The 25,751-nt window shown below is 40.2% G+C and overlaps 1 protein-coding gene across 3 annotated transcripts in view; it reads right to left on the bottom strand.

The window, feature by feature from the left end:
* LOC121382205 (CWF19-like protein 1) overlaps positions 1 to 25,457 on the bottom strand; it is a 41,764-nt gene extending 16,307 nt beyond the window's left edge. The window contains exons 1-7 of one of the 3 annotated variants that reach the window (XM_041511729.1): positions 25,329 to 25,457; positions 21,439 to 21,523; positions 20,248 to 20,323; positions 19,851 to 19,952; positions 9,538 to 9,752; positions 5,300 to 5,418; positions 776 to 860 (exon numbers count right to left, since the gene is read on the bottom strand). In XM_041511729.1, the coding sequence (XP_041367663.1) occupies positions 776 to 860; positions 5,300 to 5,418; positions 9,538 to 9,752; positions 19,851 to 19,952; positions 20,248 to 20,323; positions 21,439 to 21,523; positions 25,329 to 25,351 (705 nt within the window). In that variant the 5' untranslated portion in view covers positions 25,352 to 25,457. Of the gene's footprint in view, positions 1 to 775; positions 861 to 5,299; positions 5,419 to 9,537; positions 9,753 to 15,573; positions 15,591 to 19,850; positions 19,953 to 20,247; positions 20,324 to 21,438; positions 21,524 to 25,328 lie in introns of those variants that run through there. The other 2 variants (XM_041511730.1, XM_041511731.1) reach the window with 2 other exon arrangements.
* Positions 25,458 to 25,751: the final 294 nt, after the last annotated feature.

Genomic DNA, 25,751 nt, shown 5'->3' with positions numbered 1-25,751 from the left:
CTTACTAAATATTACATTTTATCCTGCAATCAGCAGACTCAACTATTTCAGCCTAGAATTTCAATAACATACTCTATAACTTGTTTGTTTCAGAACAATATACACAAATCAAATTCTGTGTCATGATAAAGATACATAACATACATTTATTTATGGATTATATTTTAGAATCATTTTTTTAATGTGACAAAATATAGCTAGTGTCTTACAAGGAATGACATCGTGCATCTTGAATAATGTCATACTGTATAATCCTTGCCAGTTTGATAGTACTCAGTTTGTGTACAAATCAATTGGATTTCCCTACAATTTCTGTTGGATGGCAGCTGCAAGGCTTCTGCCTCAGAATAAAACAGGTATGGCGCCATACCCCAAATTATTTGCAGATTTAATTTTTTTAACAAAATTAATTACTCGTCATTACTGTACGATTTTCTTAACCCTAACCCTAAACTTAACCCATTTTCAATTCCACAGCGCCATACCCAAAAATTTCTTTCTGGCAGAAACACTGCCAGGACAATAAAATAACTGGTTTTACTGTTTTAAGATATTGACTTTATCCTGCTCAGGTCGAATGTTGACTGCCGGTTTGTTAGAGCCTCTCGGCATTATCCATTCTAACCTTCACAGGATAAAGCCGATATTTCGAATTATTCTCTATGTAACCCACCACCCTTCACAAAACAAGCTTCTTTTTTCTTTTAGCAATTAAACAAATTATAGTCACTCTTACATACCAGTTTAACCAGATCAAACAGATTTTACAACCAACCTTTTTCTTTTGAGAATTTCCCACTTTGGACAGACTTATGAAGCGAGACACATGGCGAGCGGACTCTGAAAGCACCTGGTGGTTTCTGAAACAACCAAACAACGCGTCTCCAGTAATTGTTTTGTAAAAAAATGTATATGAAATACATTAATTACATGCAGCAACACTAATGACTTACAATGAATGAAGGAAAGTTACAGTTTGTTTTCTTTAACAACACCACTAGAGCACATTGATATATTAATCATCGGCTACTGGATGTCAAACATTTGGTAATTTTGACAAATAGTTTCAGAGAGGAAACCCGCTACAATTTTCTATTAGTAGCAAGGTATCTTTTATATGAACCATCCCACAGACAGGATAACACATACCACAACCTTTGATAACCAGTCGTGGAGCACTGGCTGAAAAAAAAAATAGCCTAATGAGTCCCATTGATAGGGATCGATCAAGCGAGTGTTTTACCACTGGGCTACGTCCCGCCCTCTAGCCCACACTGATGCAGTATTATTGAAAAAGTAACCACATATAATATGACCAACATTGGGCGAGATACACTGCAGGCTTGATATCACCAACACTGGGCGAGATACACTGCAGGCTTGATATCACCAACACTGGGTGAGATACACTGCAGGCTTGATATGACCAACACTGGGTGAGATACACTGCAGGCTTGATATGACCAACATTGGGTGAGATACACTGCAGGCTTGATATGACCAACACTGGGTGAGATACACTGCAGGCTTGATATGACCAACATTGGGTGAGATACACTGCAGGCTTGATATGACCAACACTGGGTGAGATACACTGCAGGCTTGATATCGCCAACACTGGGTGAGATACACTGCAGGCTTGATATACCAACACTGGGTGAGATACACTGCAGGCTTGATATCACCAACACTGGGTGAGATACACTGCAGGCTTGATATCACCAACACTGGGTGAGATACACTGCAGGCTTGATATGACCAACACTGGGTGAGATACACTGCAGGCTTGATATCACCAACACTGGGTGAGATACACTGCAGGCTTGATATGACCAACACTGGGTGAGATACACTGCAGGCTTGATATGACCAACACTGGGTGAGATACACTGCAGGCTTGATATCACCAACACTGGGTGAGATACACTGCTTGATATCACCAACATTGGGTGAGATACACTGCAGGCTTGATATCACCAACATTGGGTGAGATACACTGCAGGCTTGATATCACCAACATTGGGTGAGATACACTGCAGGCTTTCACCATTTCAGATCTAAAATGTGATTATTTTCATTGAGAAAGAAAGAAAATCTCATGCTACCACATAGGTTGATCACCAACACTGGGTGAGATACACTGCAGGCTTTCACCAACATTGGGTGAGATACTCGTACTAAAAACATATAGAATATCAGGTTTCTACGTTTCGATATCGTGATTACTTGGTGAGGTTTAGATTACGGTGCAACAGATGAGCTTCAGTGAGCTTGTTACACCGTTATCGAACCAAGCCGATTACCCATGATATCAAAACATAATAACCTGTTACACCGTTATCGAACCGAGCCAAATACCCACGATATCAAAACATAGTAACCTGTTACACCGTTATCGAACCGAGCCAAATACCCACGATATCAAAACATAGTAACCTGTTACACCGTTATCGAACCGAGCCAAATACCCACGATATCAAAACATAGTAACCTGTTACACCGTTATCGAACCGAGCCAAATACCCACGATATCAAAACATAGTAACCTGTTACACCGTTATCGAACCGAGCCAAATACCCAGGATATCAAAACACTGGGTGAGATACACTGCAGGCTTGATATGACCATAGTAACCTGTTACACCGTTATCGAACCGAGCCAAATACCCACGATATCAAAACATAGTAACCTGTTACACCGTTATCGAACTGAGCCAAATACCCATGATATCGTGTTTTTGTTGTAGTCATGCAACCACTTTCAAGTTCTATTTTTGTAACATGTTTCAGTCAAAAGTGGTATAGAAACTATTAGTATTATCGTGTAGAAACGACTACCGGAAATCGGACAATAGCAGGTGTCCAACAGTATCTTGGGAATGGCATAGCCAGGCTAAAAGTTATGTGTTTCCACATTTTAAATAAAATACTTTAGATTATATTTCAAAGTCTGTCGTGTCACAACATTACAATTTTTGTACCTTTTTCTGTGAAAATTTAACTCAAGTTTATATGTGACCTGAAGAAGATCTACATCACTGGCTGCTAGTGACTGTGACGTCAGACGCTGTTCCAAGGTAAACATTCTTTGCAGGAAGCTACTTGCTTCTTTGTTTCAAAATGTTTAATTCAAAATGCTGGCTAGTTTCGAATGGGTGCGAATAAGAGAGAATTGAAAAATAAAGAGGTAATTTGACATTACAGGAAGTGTAAATGTTATATTTATTTATGCAGTTCAACAATTATTGCTGTAAATGGATGTTTGAAAATGAGAAAACGATCTAGCTGAAAACTGAGCAAACATCTGTCATGCACCCAACTAATTTCTTAGTGATATGGTAACACTTCAAATTATCAGGGAGGGGGTTATCAGGTCAATAAGAAGCATGGTTGCATGATAAGCAGTGTGAGGATCTAAATTCTCAGTTACTGCAGTGCAGCCTTTGATATACCAGTTGTGGACTACTCCGTTGAGGGTGATTGATCCCACAACCCATCACACTTTATGTGACTGCTCTACCACTGAAGCACATACCACCTGTGAATAATATGGAAGTGCTGTAATACGAGCCAAATACCCACGATATCAAAAACATAGTAACCTGTTACATAAATAACCTGCAGCATTGCTAATTGACAGGGCCAGATCTAGACCAGTGGGTAGAGCACTCGGCTGAGCAGCACTGCTAATTGACAGGGCCAGATCTAGACCAGTGGGTAGAGCACTCGCCTGAGCAGCACTGCTAATTGACAGGGCCAGATCTAGACCAGTGGGTAGAGCACTCGGCTGAGCAGCACTGCTAATTGACAGGGCCGGATCTAGACCAGTGGGTAGAGCACTCGGCTGAGCAGCACTGCTAATTGACAGGGCCGGATCTAGACCAGTGGGTAGAGCACTCGGCTGAGCAGCACTGCTAATTGACAGGGCCGGATCTAGACCAGTGGGTAGAGCACTCGGCCGAGCAGCATTGCTAACTGACAGGGCCGGATCTAGACCAGTGGGTAGAGCACTCGGCTGAGCAGCATTGCTAACTGACAGGGCTGGATCTATACCAGTGGGTAGAGCACTCGGCCGAGCAGCATTACTAACTGACAGGGCTGGATCTATACCAGTGGGTAGAGCACTCGGCCGAGCAGCATTGCTAACTGACAGGGCTGGATCTAGACCAGTGGGTAGAGCACTCGCCTGAGCAGCATTGCTAACTGACAGGGCCGGATCTAGACCAGTGGGTAGAGCACTCGGCTGAGCAGCATTGCTAACTGACAGGGCCGGATCTAGACCAGTGGGTAGAGCACTCGGCTGAGCAGCATTGCTAACTGACAGGGCTGGATCTAGACCAGTGGGTAGAGCACTCGGCTGAGCAGCATTGCTAACTGACAGGGCTGGATCTAGACCAGTGGGTAGAGCACTCGGCTGAGCAGCATTGCTAACTGACAGGGCTGGATCTAGACCAGTGGGTAGAGCACTCGGCTGAGCAGCATTGCTAACTGACAGGGCCAGATCTAGACCAGTGGGTAGAGCACTCGCCTGAGCAGCATTGCTAACTGACAGGGCCAGATCTAGACCAGTGGGTAGAGCACTCGCCTGAGCAGCATTGCTAACTGACAGGGCTGGATCTAGACCAGTGGGTAGAGCACTCGCCTGAGCAGCATTGCTAACTGACAGGGCCAGATCTAGACCAGTGGGTAGAGCACTCGGCTGAGCAGCATTGCTAACTGACAGGGCTGGATCTAGAGGGTAGAGCACTCGCCTGAGCAGCATTGCTAACTGACAGGGCTGGATCTAGACCAGTGGGTAGAGCACTCGGCTGAGCAGCATTGCTAACTGACAGGGCTGGATCTAGAGGGTAGAGCACTCGCCTGAGCAGCATTGCTAATTGACAGGGCTGGATCTAGAGGGTAGAGCACTCGGCTGAGCAGCATTGCTAATTGACAGGGCTGGATCTAGACCAGTGGGTAGAGCACTCGCCTGAGCAGCATTGCTAATTGACAGGGCCAGATCTAGACCAGTGGGTAGAGCACTCGGCTGAGCAGCATTGCTAACTGACAGGGCTGGATCTAGACCAGTGGGTAGAGTTATCGGCTGAGGCTTTGGTCACAGCATCGAACCCCCTCAGTGGTCTCTTTTTTATTTTACCCCTGTCCCATGACTGATATATCAAAGGCCATGGTATGTGTTGTCCAGTCTGTGTATTAAAAAAATCTCTTGCTGCTAATGATGATGATGATTAATAATAAATCAATATGCTCTAGTGGTGTGGTTGAACAAAAGACATTTTTAACATTAATTGACAAGTACCTATATGGGTGTCTTTCATAATGGATTCCATCCAAACCACAGAAATGATATCTTGGGCGAAGAACTCTGGCAATCTCAGCCACTGCTGCAGATCTTGTGGCTGAGTTATCTGCCCCTTGCTGAAAATGAATGGACATGAAAAGTTAAGTTTATTTTGTTTAACAACACCACTAGAGCACACCATTAATTAATCATTGGCTACTGGATGTCAAACATTTTGTAATGCTGATACAAAGTCTTTAGAGAAAACCAGCTATATTTTTCCATTAGGAGTAAGAAATCTTTTATATGCCCTTTCCCAGACAGGACAGCACATATCACAACCTTTGATAAACCAGTCATGGATCAATGGTTAGAATGGGAAAGAATGAACATGCAGATCAAAGTAAATTTTTGAATGTCCTGCTCAGAAAAAGCTGTTTTTAAATGTGCCTGTTGTAAGCACAATTCTTTTCAATTAATAATGTGGAAAAATTATTTAGAAAATGAGACAATACATACTAAGGTTCAAAATACGACTGGTTCAATCTGTAATCACACACGTTTACCTTGGATTATTACGTGAACCTGTAATATATGTGCAATGATGCCAGTGTAATCGTCATGGTGATAATCTTCAATGAAGATTATTAAATCCATTAACAATCATCTAAGATCATGCTAGATGCTCTTTGATGTGGCACTGTAAACAGTAATGACAAATATTTGTACTTGGTGATTTCTATTGCTACCTATAGAGATAAAAACCCAAACAACCCACCACTTTTAGCTTTTATCAAATTGCCATAATTAAGAGTGAGTGTCTACGTGTGTCGATGTGTGTCAGTGTGAAGACTGGTCTTTGACAATTACAAAATGCCCATGGTTAAAAGACTTCAATAACAGGTACAGTCAACTCCACTTATTTGCATATCGGTTTATAACATAATCCGGTCAATCAACTATTTTCACCCAACACGGAACCATTTGCCCTTTTAGCACTACAAAACATCCGGTTAATTGCAGTCTGAGACTAAATATCGGTTACTTGCACATAAAAATAACTAAGATTTTTTGTTTTTGGGGGGGTGCTAAATTAATGTCACAAAGTACTGAGCAAGTCTATCAAAATTTGGAAAAAAAGCTGAAATAAGTAACTGATTAATCTGTTTTGTTGGTGCTGACTGTGTCATGTGTGTGGTACGCCGACTGTAATTGACAGTCAACCTGTGTAGTGTCAATCACAATGCCATACTATAAGATTTAAGAATGAAATAATTAAGCTGAATCAACCTAACTCCTAATGTTTTGTTTACAATACACTGCTGTTAATGAGAGGCCATCTCAACAACAGGTAAGTTAATCTGTCGAGTTTATTTCATTCTCTACTATTATTTTTAGAGGTAAGGCCTGTGTGCTTGTAGGCCTGTGCGAGCTCAACTATTGAAGCCGTATTTGATTCACATGTTCAGGGCAATCACTGTTCTGTATTAATTATGTTATACTGAGAAGCTATAGTACTTACTAGTACTGGTTTAAAGATCAATCATCCTAGGCGATTGTGTATTTAATAAATGTGACTGAGAAAGGGTTGTTGTTCACTTATTAGATACAGTGTACACTATGTCTGTTAAACGCAAAAGAAACGATTTGTCAATTGCTGATAAATACGAAGCTGTTAAACTTTTGAACTACCAGCACACACACCTGAATTGGTTGGATTGTTAAAAAATAAGAACAAAACACAAACACCCTGTTATTTATGGATCGTCACTAAAAGTATCTGCTAGTATTAGACACCAACCAGTTGGACCGCAGCAGCTTGAAGGTCAGTCAATCGTGTTAGAACGGTTATGCATACAGTGTAGATTCCTGGAACTGATAACAACTCACTGGCCGAGTTTAACTTTAATTGTTTAACAATAGCCAAGTCATTATCTGATAATCACAAATAATACCACAGCTCGCCACATCTTTTGTGATGGAAAGAACACCAGGCCAGTCTTCACTGCAACTTCGTACATGGTCACGTAATTCTACTAGTAAGGTGCATTCAGTCAATCAACGACCCGGTAATTCCAGAAACTGACGTCCTTTTGTAAACATGTGCACTGATGAACTGTGCAATGGTTCTGTTGTTTTAAGTTTATCTCATTTATATAACTACATGACTAATACACTTTGTTTACATTACTGGATGGTCAGTACTTCTTTTTTATGGACAAAGTTTGTGTTTATAAGAAGATGACGCCCAGTAACAACAGGTAACAAAGACATTAAAAAATAATATTGATTACTGGCAGATTCAAACAAAAACGTCACTTATTATAATTTTTATTTTTTAATTATTATTATTTCTATTTTTACATTTATATATATCTAACTGCATGTGTTAACTATGATAGTTACGGAATAATGTACTGCACTGTGCTAGACTGTCTCCATGCTTTTTTGTAGTTGGATGGCTGTTACAAAATGTAAGTGGGTACTATCGGTTAATCGACTAACCTGGTTAATTGCATATGATCGAGCTGCACTGTGGGTATGCAAATAAGCGGATTTGACTGTATAACTTTAGCAGCATGCAATCCTCCTCACAAGCCAAGGTACCATTCTCTGTGGTATACTGCTTTCCGTGCCTTGGCACAGTTACCCACATAAACCGATCGAGACTACTAGTAAATTCTATATAGTAAATAAATTTGAAACAACGATTATGTCCTTTATCATCACTGACCAATTTCTCACTCCAGCCACTGAACCATGTCTGGTATATCAAAGGCTGTGGTATGTGCTATCCTGTCTATGGGATGATGCATATAAAATATCCCTTGCTACTAATGAAAAATGTCGCGGGTTTCCTCTCTAAGACTATATATCAAAATTAACATATGTTTGACATCCAATAGCTGATGATTAATAAATTAATGTGCTCTAGCAGTGACGTTAAACAAAACAAACTTTAAACTCTATACTATATGTCAAAATTATCAAATGTCTGACATCCAATAGCCGATGATTAATAAATCAATGTGCTCTAGTGTGTTGTTAAACAAAACAAACTTTAAACTCTATACTATATGTCAAAATTAACAAATGTCTGACATTCAACAGCCGATGATTAATAATTCAATGTGCTCCAGTGGTGTCGTTAAACAAAACAAAGATTGTTTTCATCACTGATCAATCACATTCTGCTTAACATTGGATAAAAAAGAAATATGGCTTCCCCATGTACAGTGAAACCTCTCAAAACCGGACACTCTATAAACTGGAATCCCCTCAAAACAGGACATTTTTCATGGTCCCTTTTTAAATATCTGCACAGAAGGGAACCCCTCGAAACCGGATACCTCAAAACTGGACTTTTTACTTGATCTTGAGGGTGTCCGGTTTAGAGGAGTTTCACTATATATGTGTACCGTTTAAAATGTAACCCAATATTGTAAACAATGTAAATATGCAGAAAGTCCACATAAATATAGATCTTTGTGGTCTTTTGATAAAAATATTGTGGCAAACACGGCACATTTCCAAGGAAACGGCCATGTAGCATAGGAATATGTAACAAGCTATATGATTAACCCACAGTTTTCCAGAGAGAAGTTCTGAAATGAGGCCAATTCCAGAACGGTTTACGTGGTAACTACATGCATGTCAAGATATGAAATGCAGTATACCATATGGAATGGTATCGGCTTGCAAAGATGCACATCAACAGAAAAAGTTTGTTCAAGTTTAAGGACACCACTAGAGCACATTGATTTATTAATCATCGGCTATTGGATGTCAAACATTTAGTAATTAGTCTTAGAGAGGAAACCTGCTATATTTTTCTGTTAGTAGAAATGGATCTGTTATAGGCAGCACACAACAGACAGAACAGCACATACCACAGTCGTGGTGCACTTGCTGGAATGATAAATAGACCAATGTGCCACTGACAATGATCGATCCCAGACCGACTGCGTGTCAAGCAAGCGCTTTATCACTGGGCTACGTCCCACCCCCAGCTTGCACACCAATAGCTGCTCAAATAATTAAATATCACCAAACAATCTTCCCGGACATTTTGTGAAGGAACCATTTGTACTCTTCTTGTTATTTTGAAATGAGGGTGTGTTTTTTAAATCATACTTTTGGTTATCTTTTATATCTTTATTATTTTCATATCTCCTTACTTTAAAAAGGTGAATTTTTACTTTCTTTTGTATTTTCAAGAGGAATCTTATCAGTGTGTATTAAAAATTTCAACTCACAATATCATCAGCATATTTTTCGACTCCCACAGGCCACTGTGAGGTCAACAGGATGTCCACTCCTTTAAATTTGCTGTCTCCAGCCACTGGAACCGTGAGAGAGGTCACAGCCTCCAGGTCAAACTCTGTCGGACCACAGGTGGAACCGGAACTCTCCACTCCACTGAGGTAAGCAATTTGTAAACCAGAACTTCCTGTGAACATGCCTCGACTACCTACATAAGAAATAAATGTTTTAATCTTAGCACCAAATTAAAGATCACTTAAAATAGAACAGACCTCACCATTAAAACAAACTGAGGGGGATGATTCATTGCTCCTGTAACTTACATTATGGATACCATTATAAATTCAAATGCACAAGGGAGCCAAATATGACTGACCCTGAAAAAGTGACCGGGAGCATGATTAATAACTACCCTTATGTCTGCAGCGCTTCTAGAAGTTTGATAAAATCCACTAGTGATGAGATCAGTGATTTTAAAACTTTACTAGCCATGATCAAACATTCACTAGCCCTACTTTACTTTAAGATAGTACCGCACGGCATGGAAGACGTTAACTGAGATAACGAATACCGTGTCTGTAATGATTAAAGGGGAAGAAAATATAATGAAAAAGAAAAGCACATGTCTATTTGTTGACAGTATTATTGAAATCAATACAATGTACAACTGAACAAAAGATGACTTCGGCTTATACACATATTTAGGGTCAAACTAAGAGGTCGGCTTATACAAGGAGTCAGCTAATACACGGCAATATACGGTAATTGGATATGTCACACCTCTAGGGAGATGGTGCTTAAAAACATTAACATTGGGGGATGGGTTGGGGCAGGATATTCATATTAAAAAACAAAAAACGTAACTGCAATATTTGACCAAAAACATTTCACTAGTTGTCAGGAATGGCAACAGTAGTTATTTACTAGCCCAACATTGAATATCACTAGCCATGGGAGTGGGGCTACCATAATCTAGAAGCCCTGTATTTACTAGCTCAACATTGAATATCACTAGCCATGGGAGTGGGGCTACCATAATCTAGAAGCCCTGTATTTACTAGCTCAACATTGAATATCACTAGCCATGGGAGTGGGGCTACCACAATCTAGAAGCCCTGCTTATGATGAGGTCTTCATGAAGTAAACACAATACTGGAAAGCATATTTAGTTATTTGAATGAATTTAACAGATATGAAGTATTATAAGGCCAAGTAAAAACATACATGTGAATCTGGTTACATGTTACATTTGTTTTAGGGTAGGCAGGCTATGAAGGTTCTTTTATCCCTAAAATCTGTCAAACTTATATAGTCATGGCAAAGAGCTGCAAGTGCTGCATTCTTTCACCGTTATGTTGATCAGTAGGTGGAAAATAAAAGTTTAGTGTCGGTTGGGTAACTGGAACCAAACATATTTCTTTATTTGGCCTAATCAAAGAGTATGTTACTTAATGACATCTCAGTGTTCTGATTTACCATCAGGTATAAGGTTTCAAACATGATAAGCACAGTTCTTGCCCCAGATTATTAAAGAAGAAAACCACTGAGACACATAGGCTACTCCCTCAGATGAGGGGTGGGATGTAGCCCAGTGGTATAACGCGCTCGCTTAATGTGCAGTCGGTCTGGGATCAATCTCTGTCAGTGGGCCGGTAGGCTAGACGTAGCCCAGTGGTAAAGCGCTCGCTTAATGTGCAGTCGGTCTGGGATCAATCTCTGTCAGTGGGCCGGCAGGCCAGACGTAGCCCAGTGGTAAAGCGCTCGCTTGATGTGCAGTCGATCTAGGATCAATCTCTGTCACTGGGCCGGTAGGCTAGACGTAGCCCAGTGGTAAAGCGCTCGCTTGATGTGCAGTCGGTATGGGATCAATCTCTGTCAGACGTAGCCCAGTGGTAAAGTGCTCGCTTGATGTGCAGTCGGTCTGGGATCAATCTCTGTCACTGGGCTGGTAGGCTAGACGTAGCCCATGTGCAGTCGGTCTGGGATCAATCTCTGTCACTGGGCTGGTAGGCTAGACGTAGCCCAGTGGTAAAGCGCTCGCTTGATGTGCAGTCAATATGGGATCAATCTCTGTCAGACGTAGCCCAGTGGTAAAGTGCTCGCTTGATGTGCAGTCGGTCTGGGATCAATCTCTGTCAGTGGGCCGGTAGGCTAGACGTAGCCCAGTGGTAAAGCGCTCGCTTGATGTGCAGTCGGTCTAGGATCAATCTCTGTCAGACGTAGCCCAGTGGTAAAGCGCTCGCTTAATGTGCAGTCGGTCTGGGATCAATCTCTGTCAGTGGGCCGGTAGGCTAGACATAGCCCAGTGGTAAAGCGCTCGCTTGATGTGCAGTCGGTATGGGATCAATCTCTGTCAGTGGGCCGGTAGGCTAGACATAGCTCAGTGGTAAAGCGCTCGCTTGATGTGCACTCAGTATGGGATCAATCTCTGTCAGTGGTCCGGTAGACCAGACGTAGCGCAGTGGTAAAGTGCTCGCCTGATGTGCAGTCGGTCTGGGATCAATCTCTGTCAGTGGGCCGGTAGGCCAGACGTAGCCCAGTGGTAAAGTGCTCGCTTGATGTGCAGTCGGTCTGGGATCAATCTCTGTCAGTGGGCCGGTAGGCTAGACGTAGCCCAGTGGTAAAGCGCTCGCTTGATGTGCAGTCGGTATGGGATCAATCTCTGTCAGTGGGCCGGTAGGCTAGACGTAGCCCAGTGGTAAAGCGCTCCCTTGATGTGCAGTCGGTATGGGATCAATCTCTGTCAGACGTAGCCCAGTGGTAAAGTGCTCGCTTGATGTGCAGTCGGTCTGGGATCAATCTCTGTCAGTGGGCCGGTAGGCCAGACGTAGCCCAGTGGTAAAGTGCTCGCTTGATGTGCAGTCGATCTAGGATCAATCTCTGTCAGTGGGCCGGTAGGCCAGACGTAGCCCAGTGGTAAAGTGCTCGCTTGATGTGCAGTCGGTCTGGGATCAATCTCTGTCAGTGGGCCGGTAGGCTAGACGTAGCCCAGTGGTAAAGCGCTCGCTTGATGTGCAGTCGGTATGGGATCAATCTCTGTCAGACGTAGCCCAGTGGTAAAGTGCTCGCTTGATGTGCAGTCGGTCTGGGATCAATCTCTGTCAGACGTAGCCCAGTGGTAAAGTGCTCGCTTGATGTGCAGTCGGTCTGGGATCAATCTCTGTCAGACGTAGCCCAGTGGTAAAGTGCTCGCTTGATGTGCAGTCGGTCTGGGATCAATCTCTGTCAGTGGGCCGGTAGGCCAGACGTAGCCCAGTGGTAATGCGCTCCCCTGATGTGCAGTCGGTATGGGATCAATCTCTGTCAGTGGGCCGGTAGGCCAGACGTAGCCCAGAGGTAAAGTGCTCGCTTGATGTACAGTCGGTCTAGGATCAATCTCTGTCAGTGGGTCGGTAGGCCAGACGTAGGCCAGTGGTAAAGTGCTCGCTTGATGTGCAGTCGGTCTGGGATCAATCTCTGTTAGTGGGCCGGTAGGCCAGACGTAGCCCAGTGGTAAAGTGCTCCCCTGATGTGCAGTCGGTATGGGATCAATCTCTGTCAGACGTAGCCCAGTGGTAAAGTGCTCGCCTGATGTGCAGTCGGTATGGGATCAATCTCTGTCAGTGGGCCGGTAGGCCACACGTAGCCCAGTGGTAAAGTGCTCGCTTGATGTGCAGTCGGTCTGGGATCAATCTCTGTCAGTGGGTCGGTAGGCCAGACGTAGCCCAGTGGTAAAGTGCTCGCTTGATGTGCAGTCGGTCTGGGATCAATCTCTGTCAGTGGGTCGGTAGGCCAGACGTAGCCCAGTGGTAAAGTGCTCGCTTGATGTGCAGTCGGTCTGGGATCAATCTCTGTCAGTGGGCCGGTAGGCCAGACGTAGCCCAGTGGTAAAGTGCTCGCTTGATGTGCAGTCGGTCTGGGATCAATCTCTGTCAGTGGGTCGGTAGGCCAGATGTAGCCCAGTGGTAAAGTGCTCGCTTGATGTGCAGTCGGTCTGGGATCAATCTCTGTCAGTGGGCCGGTAGGCCAGACGTAGCCCAGTGGTAACGTGCTCCCCTGATGTGCAGTCGGTATGGGATCAATCTCTGTCAGACGTAGCCCAGTGGTAAGGTAAGGTACCAAGATAGGTGATGTTTTCACACTGGCTGCCAGGTTATTAAACTTACCAAGATAGGTGATGTTTTCACATTGAAAGCCAAGTTATTAAACTTACAAAGATAGGTAATCTTTTCACACTGAAAGTCAGGTTATTAAATTTACCAAGATAGGTGATGTTTTCACATTGAAAGCCAGGTTATTAAACTTACCAAGATAGGTGATGTTTTCACACTGAAAGTCAGGTTATTAAACTTACCAAGATAGGTGATGTTTTCACACTGCCTGCCAGGTTATTAAACTTACCAAGATAGGTGATGTTTCACACTGCCTGCCAGGTTATTAAACTTACCAAGATAGGTGATGTTTCACACTGGCTGTCACTGAGTCAGGTTATTAAACTTACCAAGATAGGTAATGTTTTCACACTGGCTGCCAGGTTATTAAACTTACCAAGATAGGTGGTTATTAAACTTACCAAGATGTGATGTTTCACACTGGCTGTCACTGAGTCAGGTTATTAAACTTACCAAGATAGGTAATGTTTTCACACTGGCTGCCAGGTTATTAAACTTACCAAGATAGGTGATGTTTTCACACTGGCTGTCACTGAGTAAGGTTATTAAACTTACCAAGATAGGTAATGTTTTCACACTGGCTGTCACTGAGTCAGGTTATTAAACTTACCAAGATAGGTAATGTTTTCACACTGGCTGCCAGGTTATTAAACTTACCAAGATAGGTGATGTTTCACACTGCCTGCCAGGTTATTAAACTTACCAAGATAGGTAATGTTTTCACACTGCCTGCCAGGTTATTAAACTTACCAAGATAGGTGATGTTTTCACACTGGCTGCCAGGTTATTAAACTTACCAAGATAGGTAATGTTTTCACACTGGCTGCCAGGTTATTAAACTTACCAAGATAGGTAATGTTTTCACACTGGTGGTCAGGTTATTAAACTTACCAAGATTGGTAATGTTTTCACACTGGTGGTCAGGTTATTAAACTTACCAAGATAGGTAATGCTTTCACACTGCCTGCCAGGTTATTAAACTTACCAAGATAGGTAATGTTTTCACACTGGTGGTTAGGTATTTAAACTTACCAAGATAGGTAATGTTTTCACACTGCCTGCCAGGTTATTAAACTTACCAAGATAGGTGATGTTTTCACACTGCCTGCCAGGTTATTAAACTTACCAAGATAGGTAATGCTTTCACACTGCCTGCCAGGTTATTAAACTTACCAAGATAGGTAATGTTTTCACACTGCCTGCCAGGTTATTAAACTTACCAAGATAGGTAATGTTTTCACACTGGCTGCCAGGTTATTAAACTTACCAAGATAGGTAATGTTTTCACACTGGTGGTCAGGTTATTAAACTTACCAAGATTGGTAATGTTTTCACACTGGTGGTCAGGTTATTAAACTTACCAAGATAGGTAATGCTTTCACACTGCCTGCCAGGTTATTAAACTTACCAAGATAGGTAATGTTTTCACACTGCCTGCCAGGTTATTAAACTTACCAAGATAGGTAATGTTTTCACACTGGCTGCCAGGTTATTAAACTTACCAAGATAGGTAATGTTTTCACACTGGTGGTCAGGTTATTAAACTTACCAAGATTGGTAATGTTTTCACACTGGTGGTCAGGTTATTAAACTTACCAAGATAGGTAATGCTTTCACACTGCCTGCCAGGTTATTAAACTTACCAAGATAGGTAATGTTTTCACACTGGTGGTCAGGTTATTAAACTTACCAAGATAGGTAATGCTTTCACACTGCCTGCCAGGTTATTAAACTTACCAAGATAGGTGATGTTTTCACACTGCCTGCCAGGTTATTAAACTTACCAAGATAGGTAATGTTTTCACACTGGCTGCCAGGTTATTAAACTTACCAAGATAGGTAATGTTTTCACACTGGCTGCCAGGTTATTAAACTTACCAAGATAGGTAATGTTTTCACACTGGTGGTCAGGTTATTAAACTTACCAAGATAGGTGATGTTTTCACATTGAAAGCCAAGTTATTAAACTTACAAAGATAGGTAATCTTTTCACACTGAAAGTCAGGTTATTAAATTTACCAAGATAGGTGATGTTTTCACATTGAAAGCCAGGTTATTAAACTTACCAAGATAGGTGATGCTTTCACATTGAAAGTCAGGTTATTAAACTTACCAAGATAGGTGATGTTTTCACACTGCCTGCCAGGTTATTAAACTTACCAAGATAGGTGATGTTTTCACACTGCCTGCCAGGTTATTAAACTTACCAAGATAGGTAATGTTTTCACACTGGCTGTTAGGTTATTAAACTTACCAAGATAGGTGATGTTTTCACACTGGCTGTTAGGTTATTAAACTTACCAAGATAGGTGATGTTTTCACACTGCCTGCCAGGTTATTAAACTTACCAAGATAGGTGATGTTTTCACACTGGCTGTTAGGTTATTAAACTTACCAAGATAGGTAATGTTTTCACACTGGCTGCCAGGTTATTAAACTTACCAAGATAGGTGATGTTTTCACACTGGCTGTTAGGTTATTAAACTTACCAAGATAGGTGATGTTTTCACACTGCCTGCCAGGTTATTAAACTTACCAAGATAGGTGATGTTTTCACACTGCCTGCCAGGTTATTAAACTTACCAAGATAGGTGATGTTTTCACACTGGCTGTTAGGTTATTAAACTTACCAAGATAGGTGATGTTTTCACACTGCCTGCCAGGTTATTAAACTTACCAAGATAGGTGATGTTTTCACACTGCCTGCCAGGTTATTAAACTTACCAAGATAGGTGATGTTTTCACACTGCCTGCCAGGTTATTAAACTTACCAAGATAGGTAATGTTTTCACACTGGCTGTTAGGTTATTAAACTTACCAAGATAGGTGATGTTTTCACACTGGCTGTTAGGTTATTAAACTTACCAAGATAGGTGATGTTTTCACACTGCCTGCCAGGTTATTAAACTTACCAAGATAGGTGATGTTTTCACACTGGCTGTTAGGTTATTAAACTTACCAAGATAGGTAATGTTTTCACACTGGCTGCCAGGTTATTAAACTTACCAAGATAGGTGATGTTTTCACACTGGCTGTTAGGTTATTAAACTTACCAAGATAGGTGATGTTTTCACACTGCCTGCCAGGTTATTAAACTTACCAAGATAGGTGATGTTTTCACACTGCCTGCCAGGTTATTAAACTTACCAAGATAGGTGATGTTTTCACACTGGCTGTTAGGTTATTAAACTTACCAAGATAGGTGATGTTTTCACACTGCCTGCCAGGTTATTAAACTTACCAAGATAGGTAATGTTTTCACACTGCCTGCCAGGTTATTAAACTTACCAAGATAGGTGATGTTTTCACACTGGCTGTTAGGTTATTAAACTTACCAAGATAGGTGATGTTTTCACACTGGCTGCCAGGTTATTAAACTTACCAAGATAGGTAATGCTTTCACACTGCCTGCCAGGTTATTAAACTTACCAAGATAGGTAATGCTTTCACACTGCCTGCCAGGTTATTAAACTTACCAAGATAGGTGATGTTTTCACACTGCCTGCCAGGTTATTAAACTTACCAAGATAGGTGATGTTTTCACATTGAAAGCCAGGTTATTAAACTTACCAAGATAGGTAATGCTTTCACACTGCCTGCCAGGTTATTAAACTTACCAAGATAGGTGATGCTTTCACACTGCCTGCCAGGTTATTAAACTTACCAAGATAGGTGATGCTTTCACACTGCCTGCCAGGTTATTAAACTTACCAAGATAGGTGATGTTTTCACACTGCCTGCCAGGTTATTAAACTTACCAAGATAGGTAATGCTTTCACACTGCCTGCCAGGTTATTAAACTTACCAAGATAGGTGATGTTTTCACACTGCCTGCCAGGTTATTAAACTTACCAAGATAGGTAATGTTTTCACACTGGCTGTTAGGTTATTAAACTTACCAAGATAGGTGATGTTTTCACACTGGTGGTCAGGTTATTAAACTTACCAAGATAGGTGATGTTTTCACACTGGCTGTTAGGTTATTAAACTTACCAAGATAGGTAATGTTTTCACACTGGCTGTTAGGTTATTAAACTTACCAAGATAGGTGATGTTTTCACACTGGTGGTCAGGTTATTAAACTTACCAAGATAGGTAATGTTTTCACACTGGCTGTTAGGTTATTAAACTTACCAAGATAGGTGATGTTTTCACACTGGTGGTCAGGTTATTAAACTTACCAAGATAGGTAATGTTTTCACACTGCCTGCCAGGTTATTAAACTTACCAAGATAGGTGATGTTTTCACACTGGCTGTTAGGTTATTAAACTTACCAAGATAGGTAATGTTTTCACACTGGCTGTTAGGTTATTAAACTTACCAAGATATGTGATGTTTTCACACTGGCTGTTAGGTTATTAAACTTACCAAGATAGGTGATGTTTTCACACTGCCTGCCAGGTTATTAAACTTACCAAGATAGGTGATGTTTTCACATTGAAAGTCAGGTTATTAAACTTACCAAGATAGGTCATGTTTTCACACTGGAAGTCAGGTTATTAAACTTACCAAGATAGGTGATGTTTTCACACTGGCTGTTAGGTTATTAAACTTACCAAGATAGGTGATGTTTTCACACTGCCTGCCAGGTTATTAAACTTACCAAGATAGGTGATGCTTTCACACTGCCTGCCAGGTTATTAAACTTACCAAGATAGGTGATGTTTTCACACTGCCTGCCAGGTTATTAAACTTACCAAGATAGGTAATGCTTTCACACTGCCTGCCAGGTTATTAAACTTACCAAGATAGGTGATGTTTTCACACTGCCTGCCAGGTTATTAAACTTACCAAGATAGGTAATGTTTTCACACTGGCTGTTAGGTTATTAAACTTACCAAGATAGGTGATGTTTTCACACTGGCTGTTAGGTTATTAAACTTACCAAGATAGGTGATGTTTTCACACTGCCTGCCAGGTTATTAAACTTACCAAGATAGGTGATGTTTTCACATTGAAAGTCAGGTTATTAAACTTACCAAGATAGGTCATGTTTTCACACTGGAAGTCAGGTTATTAAACTTACCAAGATAGGTGATGTTTTCACACTGGCTGTTAGGTTATTAAACTTACCAAGATAGGTGATGTTTTCACACTGAAAGCCAGGTTATTAAACTTACCAAGATAGGTGATGTTTTCACATTGAAAGTCAGGTTATTAAACTTACAAAGATAGGTGATGTTTTCACACTGCCTGCCAGGTTATTAAACTTACCAAGATAGGTGATGTTTTCACATTGAAAGCCAGGTTATTAAACTTACCAAGATAGGTGATGTTTTCACACTGCCTGCCAGGTTATTAAACTTACCAAGATAAGTGATGTTTTCACACTGCCTGCCAGGTTATTAAACTTACCAAGATAGGTGATGTTTTCACACTGCCTGCCAGGTTATTAAACTTACCAAGATAGGTGATGTTTTCACATTGAAAGCCAGGTTATTAAACTTACCAAGATAGGTGATGTTTTCACACTGGAAGTCAGGTTATTAAACTTACAAAGATAGGTGATGTTTTCACACTGCCTGCCAGGTTATTAAACTTACCAAGATAGGTGATGTTTTCACACTGAAAGCCAGGTTATTAAACTTACCAAGATAGGTGATGTTTTCACATTGAAAGTCAGGTTATTAAACTTACAAAGATAGGTGATGTTTTCACACTGCCTGCCAGGTTATTAAACTTACCAAGATAGTTGATGTTTTCACATTGAAAGCCAGGTTATTAAACTTACCAAGATAGGTGATGTTTTCACACTGCCTGCCAGGTTATTAAACTTACAAAGATAGGTAATGCTTTCACACTGCCTGCCAGGTTATTAAACTTACCAAGATAGGTGATGTTTTCACATTGAAAGTCAGGTTATTAAACTTACCAAGATAGGTGATGTTTTCACACTGGAAGTCAGGTTATTAAACTTACGAAGATAGGTGATGTTTTCACATTGAAAGCCAGGTTATTAAACTTAGCAAGATAGGTGATGTTTTCACACTGGAAGTCAGGTTATTAAAATTACCAAGATAGGAGATGTTTTCACACTGGCTGTCAGGTTATTAAACTTAGCAAGATAGGTGATGTTTTCACACTGGAAGTCAGGTTATTAAACTTACCAAGATAGGAGATGTTTTTACACTGGCTGTCAGGTTATTAAACTTACCAAGATAGGTAATGTTTTCACACAGTTCTGTGCCATCTTTTCCACTGAAATACTTTGTATGCTCAGGTTTATTGGGGCCAAGAATAAGGGTGCTGATGGGTACTGGAAAATAAAATCAGTTCAAGAAATATTAATATCTTGTGTCACAAAAATATAGCAAACAACAAACAAAAACAAACCTAATTATAGACTACTAGAGTTGCTACTACATGTATGTAGTGGGTATATAAAAATAAAATACCTCATGATCTTCAACAAATTGTTAATTTGGAATCAGAAGAGTAGAAAACAAAATTAAATGCGTACATTTTCCTTGCCATGCTCAAAACATTTAAGACTGTTTTAAAGCAGCAGCAAGAGATAACAAGTATACTCTACAACCTGCTTGATGTTTTACCTTTTATACTTCCAGATACAATATCTTCCCATTCTTCATCATTGGTTCCAAAGAAATCACCAACACACAGTAATAACTGAGAGAAAATAACATGAAACTATTAAATTAACATAACTGAATGCATATTTCAAGTCTTTGTTTATGGACACCACTTTTAAAGTCTAACATATATGTTTATGAATACCGACACATGATCAGGTAGAGAAAGAGACAAACTTGCTGGTGCACAGATTCTTCCTTCCACAAGAGCAGCAAGCCGCAGAGCTTCTAGAATTTTTTTATAAAATCCACTAGCCATGGGATCAGTGATTTTGAATATTTACTAGCCACGATTAAAAATTAACTAGCTCTACTTTACTTTTTTAAGTTAATACAATTTTACTATCTGTAATACAGACCTTTCCCCAGGATATTTTTAAGGTGCTTATATTTTCACTATTAGTTTAATGCAAATGTAAATGCCAGCTTTGTTGTCTATGAAAATTAGTAATCGACTGTTGTTACACAAAAGGATGCTGAGGGCCTTGCACCTAATAAGGTATGAAGGACATGTTTCACCTATTAGAAGTGTGAATACCTGTGTACTGTAAAGTTTTAAAAGTTGTTACAACCAACAGTTGTCACAACCAGCCAATCAAAGCGGCAATTGAATACTATTAAACAGTAATAATGTCACCTAAAGAGGGGAATAGAGTTTTAAAACACTAACATTGGGGGTTGGGGCGGGGGTAGTATATTCATATTTACAAAATCAACGTAAATGCAACATTTGACTATTAAATAGTAATAATGTCACCTAAAGAGGGGAATAGAGTTTAAAACACTAACATTGGGGGTTGGGGTGGGGGTAGGATATTCATATTTACAAAATCAACGTAAATGCAACATTTGACTTTTTTTGTTTTTTTAAATGATAATTGTGTCCTTTACATGATATCATCACTGACCAATTTCTCACTCCAGCCCCTGAACCATGAATGGTATATCAACAGCTGTGGTATGTGCTATCCTGTCTGTAGGATGGTGCATATAAAAGATCCCTTGCTACTAATGGAAACATGTAGCGGGTTTCCTCTCTATGACTGTCAAAATTAACAAATGTTTGACATCCAATAGCCGATGATTAAAAAATCAATGTGGTGTTGTTAAAGAAAACAATTTTAAATGAGTTCGGTAATATAGATTTCTCACATCAAATGGTCCATTCTTTTTCTGTATACTGGACACCCTCTTGAACAGTGCAGTGAATTGACCACCAACATCACCACTTACCAGGCTGAAAAGAGAAAACAGTCAAACCTATGTTAAGCAGCAACCTGTCTTAAAGGGACTGTCCTGAATTAGTCTGCATTGTAATAAGAAGTTTCAGACTAATAAAATCGTTCTATCGTTTAAAAATACGCATTAAATATATTTTCTTGTTTAGAATATCAGTGTTCGTATTGTATATTCAATGTGTTTCTGGTCATCTTAATATTTGGAAGAACCCCAAACTGGATTTTTTCTTCAAATTTTATACTTTCGTACATACGAAATTTAAAAAAAAAAAATAAAGAAATAAAATGAAATTTAACCTAGTACAAATGCTAGAATAATCAGGGACACGTTTAATATACAGCCACTAATATTTTCAATCTAATTAAAATTAGCTCCACTATTACATGTTGATCTAACACCAGCCAGTTGGAGCTCATGTCCACCAATCAAAACCTTACTTACAGAATCCTGCCAGTGATTTAAAACTAACAACACTGCGTAGTCCCCAATGTCCAGGTAACATTTCGTCTGTAAATAATAATTTAAATATTGACCAATCACACTTCGCCTTTTATAACGTTATTTGGGAGCATACAAATTCTAAACATATCAGGTGAGTCTATTTTAGTGGCCGCAGTACGGCGAACCATACCAATACGTACGGGGTGGGTTATCAGTCTTCAATTTTACATTAAAAATTATTTACTTATTTATAAAAAAAAACCTAACTAAATCAGTCTTCAGTTTTACATTAAAAATTATTTATTTTATAAAATAAAACATGTTTTAAGGCATTCGTAATTCACATGAAACATGTCGTATACCCTCAGGATAATTCGGAATGTTTTCAAATTATTTTTAAATCACTGGCAGGATTCTGCAAGTAAGGTTTTGATTGGTGGACATGAGCTCCAACTGGCTGGTGTTAGATCCACATGTAAAATATATTTGATATGTAATTACAGTCGTTACAAAGTCTCTGTTAGTCGATAACATCTTAAAAATTGCAGCAAACTCAGGAATGTCCCTTTAATATGCTGTCCATAATATTTCAAGCAAACCATCTATTCATGTGTTGGTAAAGCAGTTCAACTGTTGTAAATTCACCACAGAACTGACCACATGCACATACTTAGTATAGTAACTACAGCCCAAGTGACCAATACGTGATAACGGGGCGTTCTCATTATGCGATTAGTCGCACCAACTTGTCACACATATGGAATTGAATCGTACTGTCACTGTGATAACACCCAAATTGAAACGACTTTAATTTTATACATTTCGATTTGTGTAAGGCTGACAAATCGCATGTGGCAAGTCGGTGTGAGTAATCGCATAATTAGAACCCCGATTTAACCTGTCATTTTAATGAAATGTGTTTGATGTCATGTTTATGGATGTTAGCTTCAGTGGATCATAATATACACTTCGGTTTGCAAATACACTCCGAATTTCAATTTAAACTTTAAAGGGGTGACAGGAAAGACTTCCGAACATTCCAACATGCATGCTAATACTATCATTAACCTTAACCCTAAACCTAAGCTCAGTGCCGGATTAATAAGGGGGCAATTGACCCGGGCCCCCCTGCCTGAGGGGCCCCCAAGACTAAGGACTTCTTTTATAAAAAAAATGTAGGGTCTAATACTAATAGTAATACTAATAACTATAGTCCGAACCAAATTGTTAACAACTACGAAAAATTACTCTCCTACCTTTAATTGCCGTTAGATTTCCTCCAAAGTTTGTCCAGACACAAATCTTGAAAAAACCATTACAATGACACAGATTCCACATCCCAGATGCTAACCATGTCATCTATATCGACTTCGCTGAGAGCGCATAGGGAAAAAAGCATGTAATTTTGTATCAGCTGCCATTTTGACTTTTTATGGAATATTCTTCAAGAGGGGTGAAAGGATAGGACTTAATCTAACAACGTCATAACATGTTATGATATAAAAACAAATGTGATGACGTCATATTATTATTTATTTTTATTATTATTATTATTATTATTTTAATGAGTAGACCAGACAACTCGGACCGGGGGACAACTCGGCCCCGTGGCCGAGTTATTAGACTGATAGATGGGGCATGCTGTGACACATTATATGCGTGTTAAGTATGATAGTTGGCCATGTCGTAGTGTCGAAGTATTGTACTATAGTAATAATAATGCATATACTGATAGATACCATTAAGAATGACAACTGTGGATGGGTTTCTAGAAGTATAGTACTATAGAAATAACGCAAAAGACATCATTTGCCAAATTCCCACATTTATTACATTAAATACATACCCGCATATGTACGCAAAACCCCCCAACAGAACACAATACATAAATAGTTATAATAAAGAAATAAAACACCAATCACCAAAAGAACATAGAAATAAAACGTCCAACAAAAGATAAAAGTCAGTGTACAACAGGGGCGTACAGCTTTCCACAGATTCCTGAAAGCCTTCCTCTGTCGCCGTCGCATCTTCCTCTCTGAGACGAACCGGCATGTCAGAGGAACCAGCCTGGCTTCAGTGTGGAGCATGGGAACCAACTTGTAGAAGGGAGGGGCTGTTCCAAGGGCACGGTGGTTCAGTCGATGATGCCAGCCCTCCACATCGTTGTTGGTCCTCACACTCTGGTTGAAGACTGACCAGGCGTTCACAGACCACACGCTGCTCCTCATCCAGGTGCGGTCCACATAGTCCATGGGGTCACCAGTCCTTGAACTTGTGTTCCTCTTCTAAGACCGTCGAAGGCTGCTTCCACCACTCTGAAGGAAGGAACGGGAGGGCGATAATAAGTCCAATAATTCGGACGGTTATACACATTATTTGCTGAAAATGTCATCATGCTCACCAATTGGAATTACTTCTTAAAAGCAGGAAGTCAGGAGGCTATATCCGCGAGTGTTGTTACAACGATAAATAACTTTTGCATGTTTTTTCTGGGATCATCTCCAATGTTTAGGTCACCGACTGTAGAACAAAAACAAATTATTCGAACAACGGAAACTATCTTCAAAGATAAATGGATCAACAATTTATCAATTTAACAAAAAACACATTCTTTTATTTCTGTGAGAATACTTTAATTTAAAAAACAACACTTGCTCAACAATATTGTTCAACAATAGACAAGATTGTCCATGTGCCGAGTTGTCTCAGAACTCTGGGCCGAGCTGTCGCGACATGGGCCGAGTTGTCCTCCGGGCCGAGTTGTCTGGCATTCTTTAATGATACCACTAGAGATCATCGATTTCATATTAATTGTGTCACATACTTTGGAGGCTTTCACCCCTCTTGAAGAGTATTCCATAAACAAGCAACATGGCAGATGGCAGAAAACTGCATGTATTTTTCCCTATGCAATCTCAGCAAAGACAATATCGGCGACATCGTTGCAGTCTCGTGTGTGGAATCTGTATATTTGTAGTCGTTTTTTTGCGATTTGTGTCTGGACAAAGTTTGGAGGAAATCTAACGGCAATTAAAAGTAGGAGAGTAATTTTTTGTAGTTGTTAACAATTTGGTTCGGACAATAGTCAATAGTAATACTAATAGTTATAAAATTGGTTCATTTTATTATTTCAATATTTGTCATGTAATTTAATTTCTATGATGAGGGGCACCCGAACCTGAAGTGTCCCGAGCCCTACAAGGTTTAAATCTGGGACTGCCTAAGCCTGAATGAACTGAATAGTGGAACGTTCCAAGTCTTGCCGGGGCCGGGGACTGGAAGTGGGCCGAAGCGGCGATGAGGATGCTTAGTTTTGGTTCCACAATTTCAACAAAGTTATAAATCATTAATTAACTTACATTTTTAAACTTTGCCGTTCCATTACAATTTCTTAATCAAAATTTACTTGACAAAAGTTTTCAGATGCATCAATTTAAAACAGATGATTTAAAATCACCAACTTTTCGTGGACGCAGACATTGCTTTATATATCTTTGCAATTTTGACCAATAATAGTGTGCGCACCAATATATATACGCGCATCATTCGGGTCACCCGGAATATGCCAAAAAACCCGATAACAGGACTGATTTTAGGGTCCGACTATTTACGGTATGCGGTCAAAACGGCCCCATGATGAAACGGCCTTGAACATGTAAGTCAAAACGGCCAAAGAAAAAAGTCAAAACGGCCAAAGAAAAAAGTCAAAACGGCCAAAAGAAATGGTCAAAACGGCCAATAGGTACTATCACGTTAAATTAATTCCCATTAGTAATAATTAG

The sequence above is a fragment of the Gigantopelta aegis genome, chromosome 9 (assembly GCF_016097555.1).
Source record: "Gigantopelta aegis isolate Gae_Host chromosome 9, Gae_host_genome, whole genome shotgun sequence".
In the NCBI taxonomy this organism is placed as follows: domain Eukaryota; kingdom Metazoa; phylum Mollusca; class Gastropoda; order Neomphalida; family Peltospiridae; genus Gigantopelta; species Gigantopelta aegis.
The sequence above is the reverse complement of the archived record's forward strand: the minus strand, read 5'-3'. Positions and strand labels throughout refer to the sequence as shown.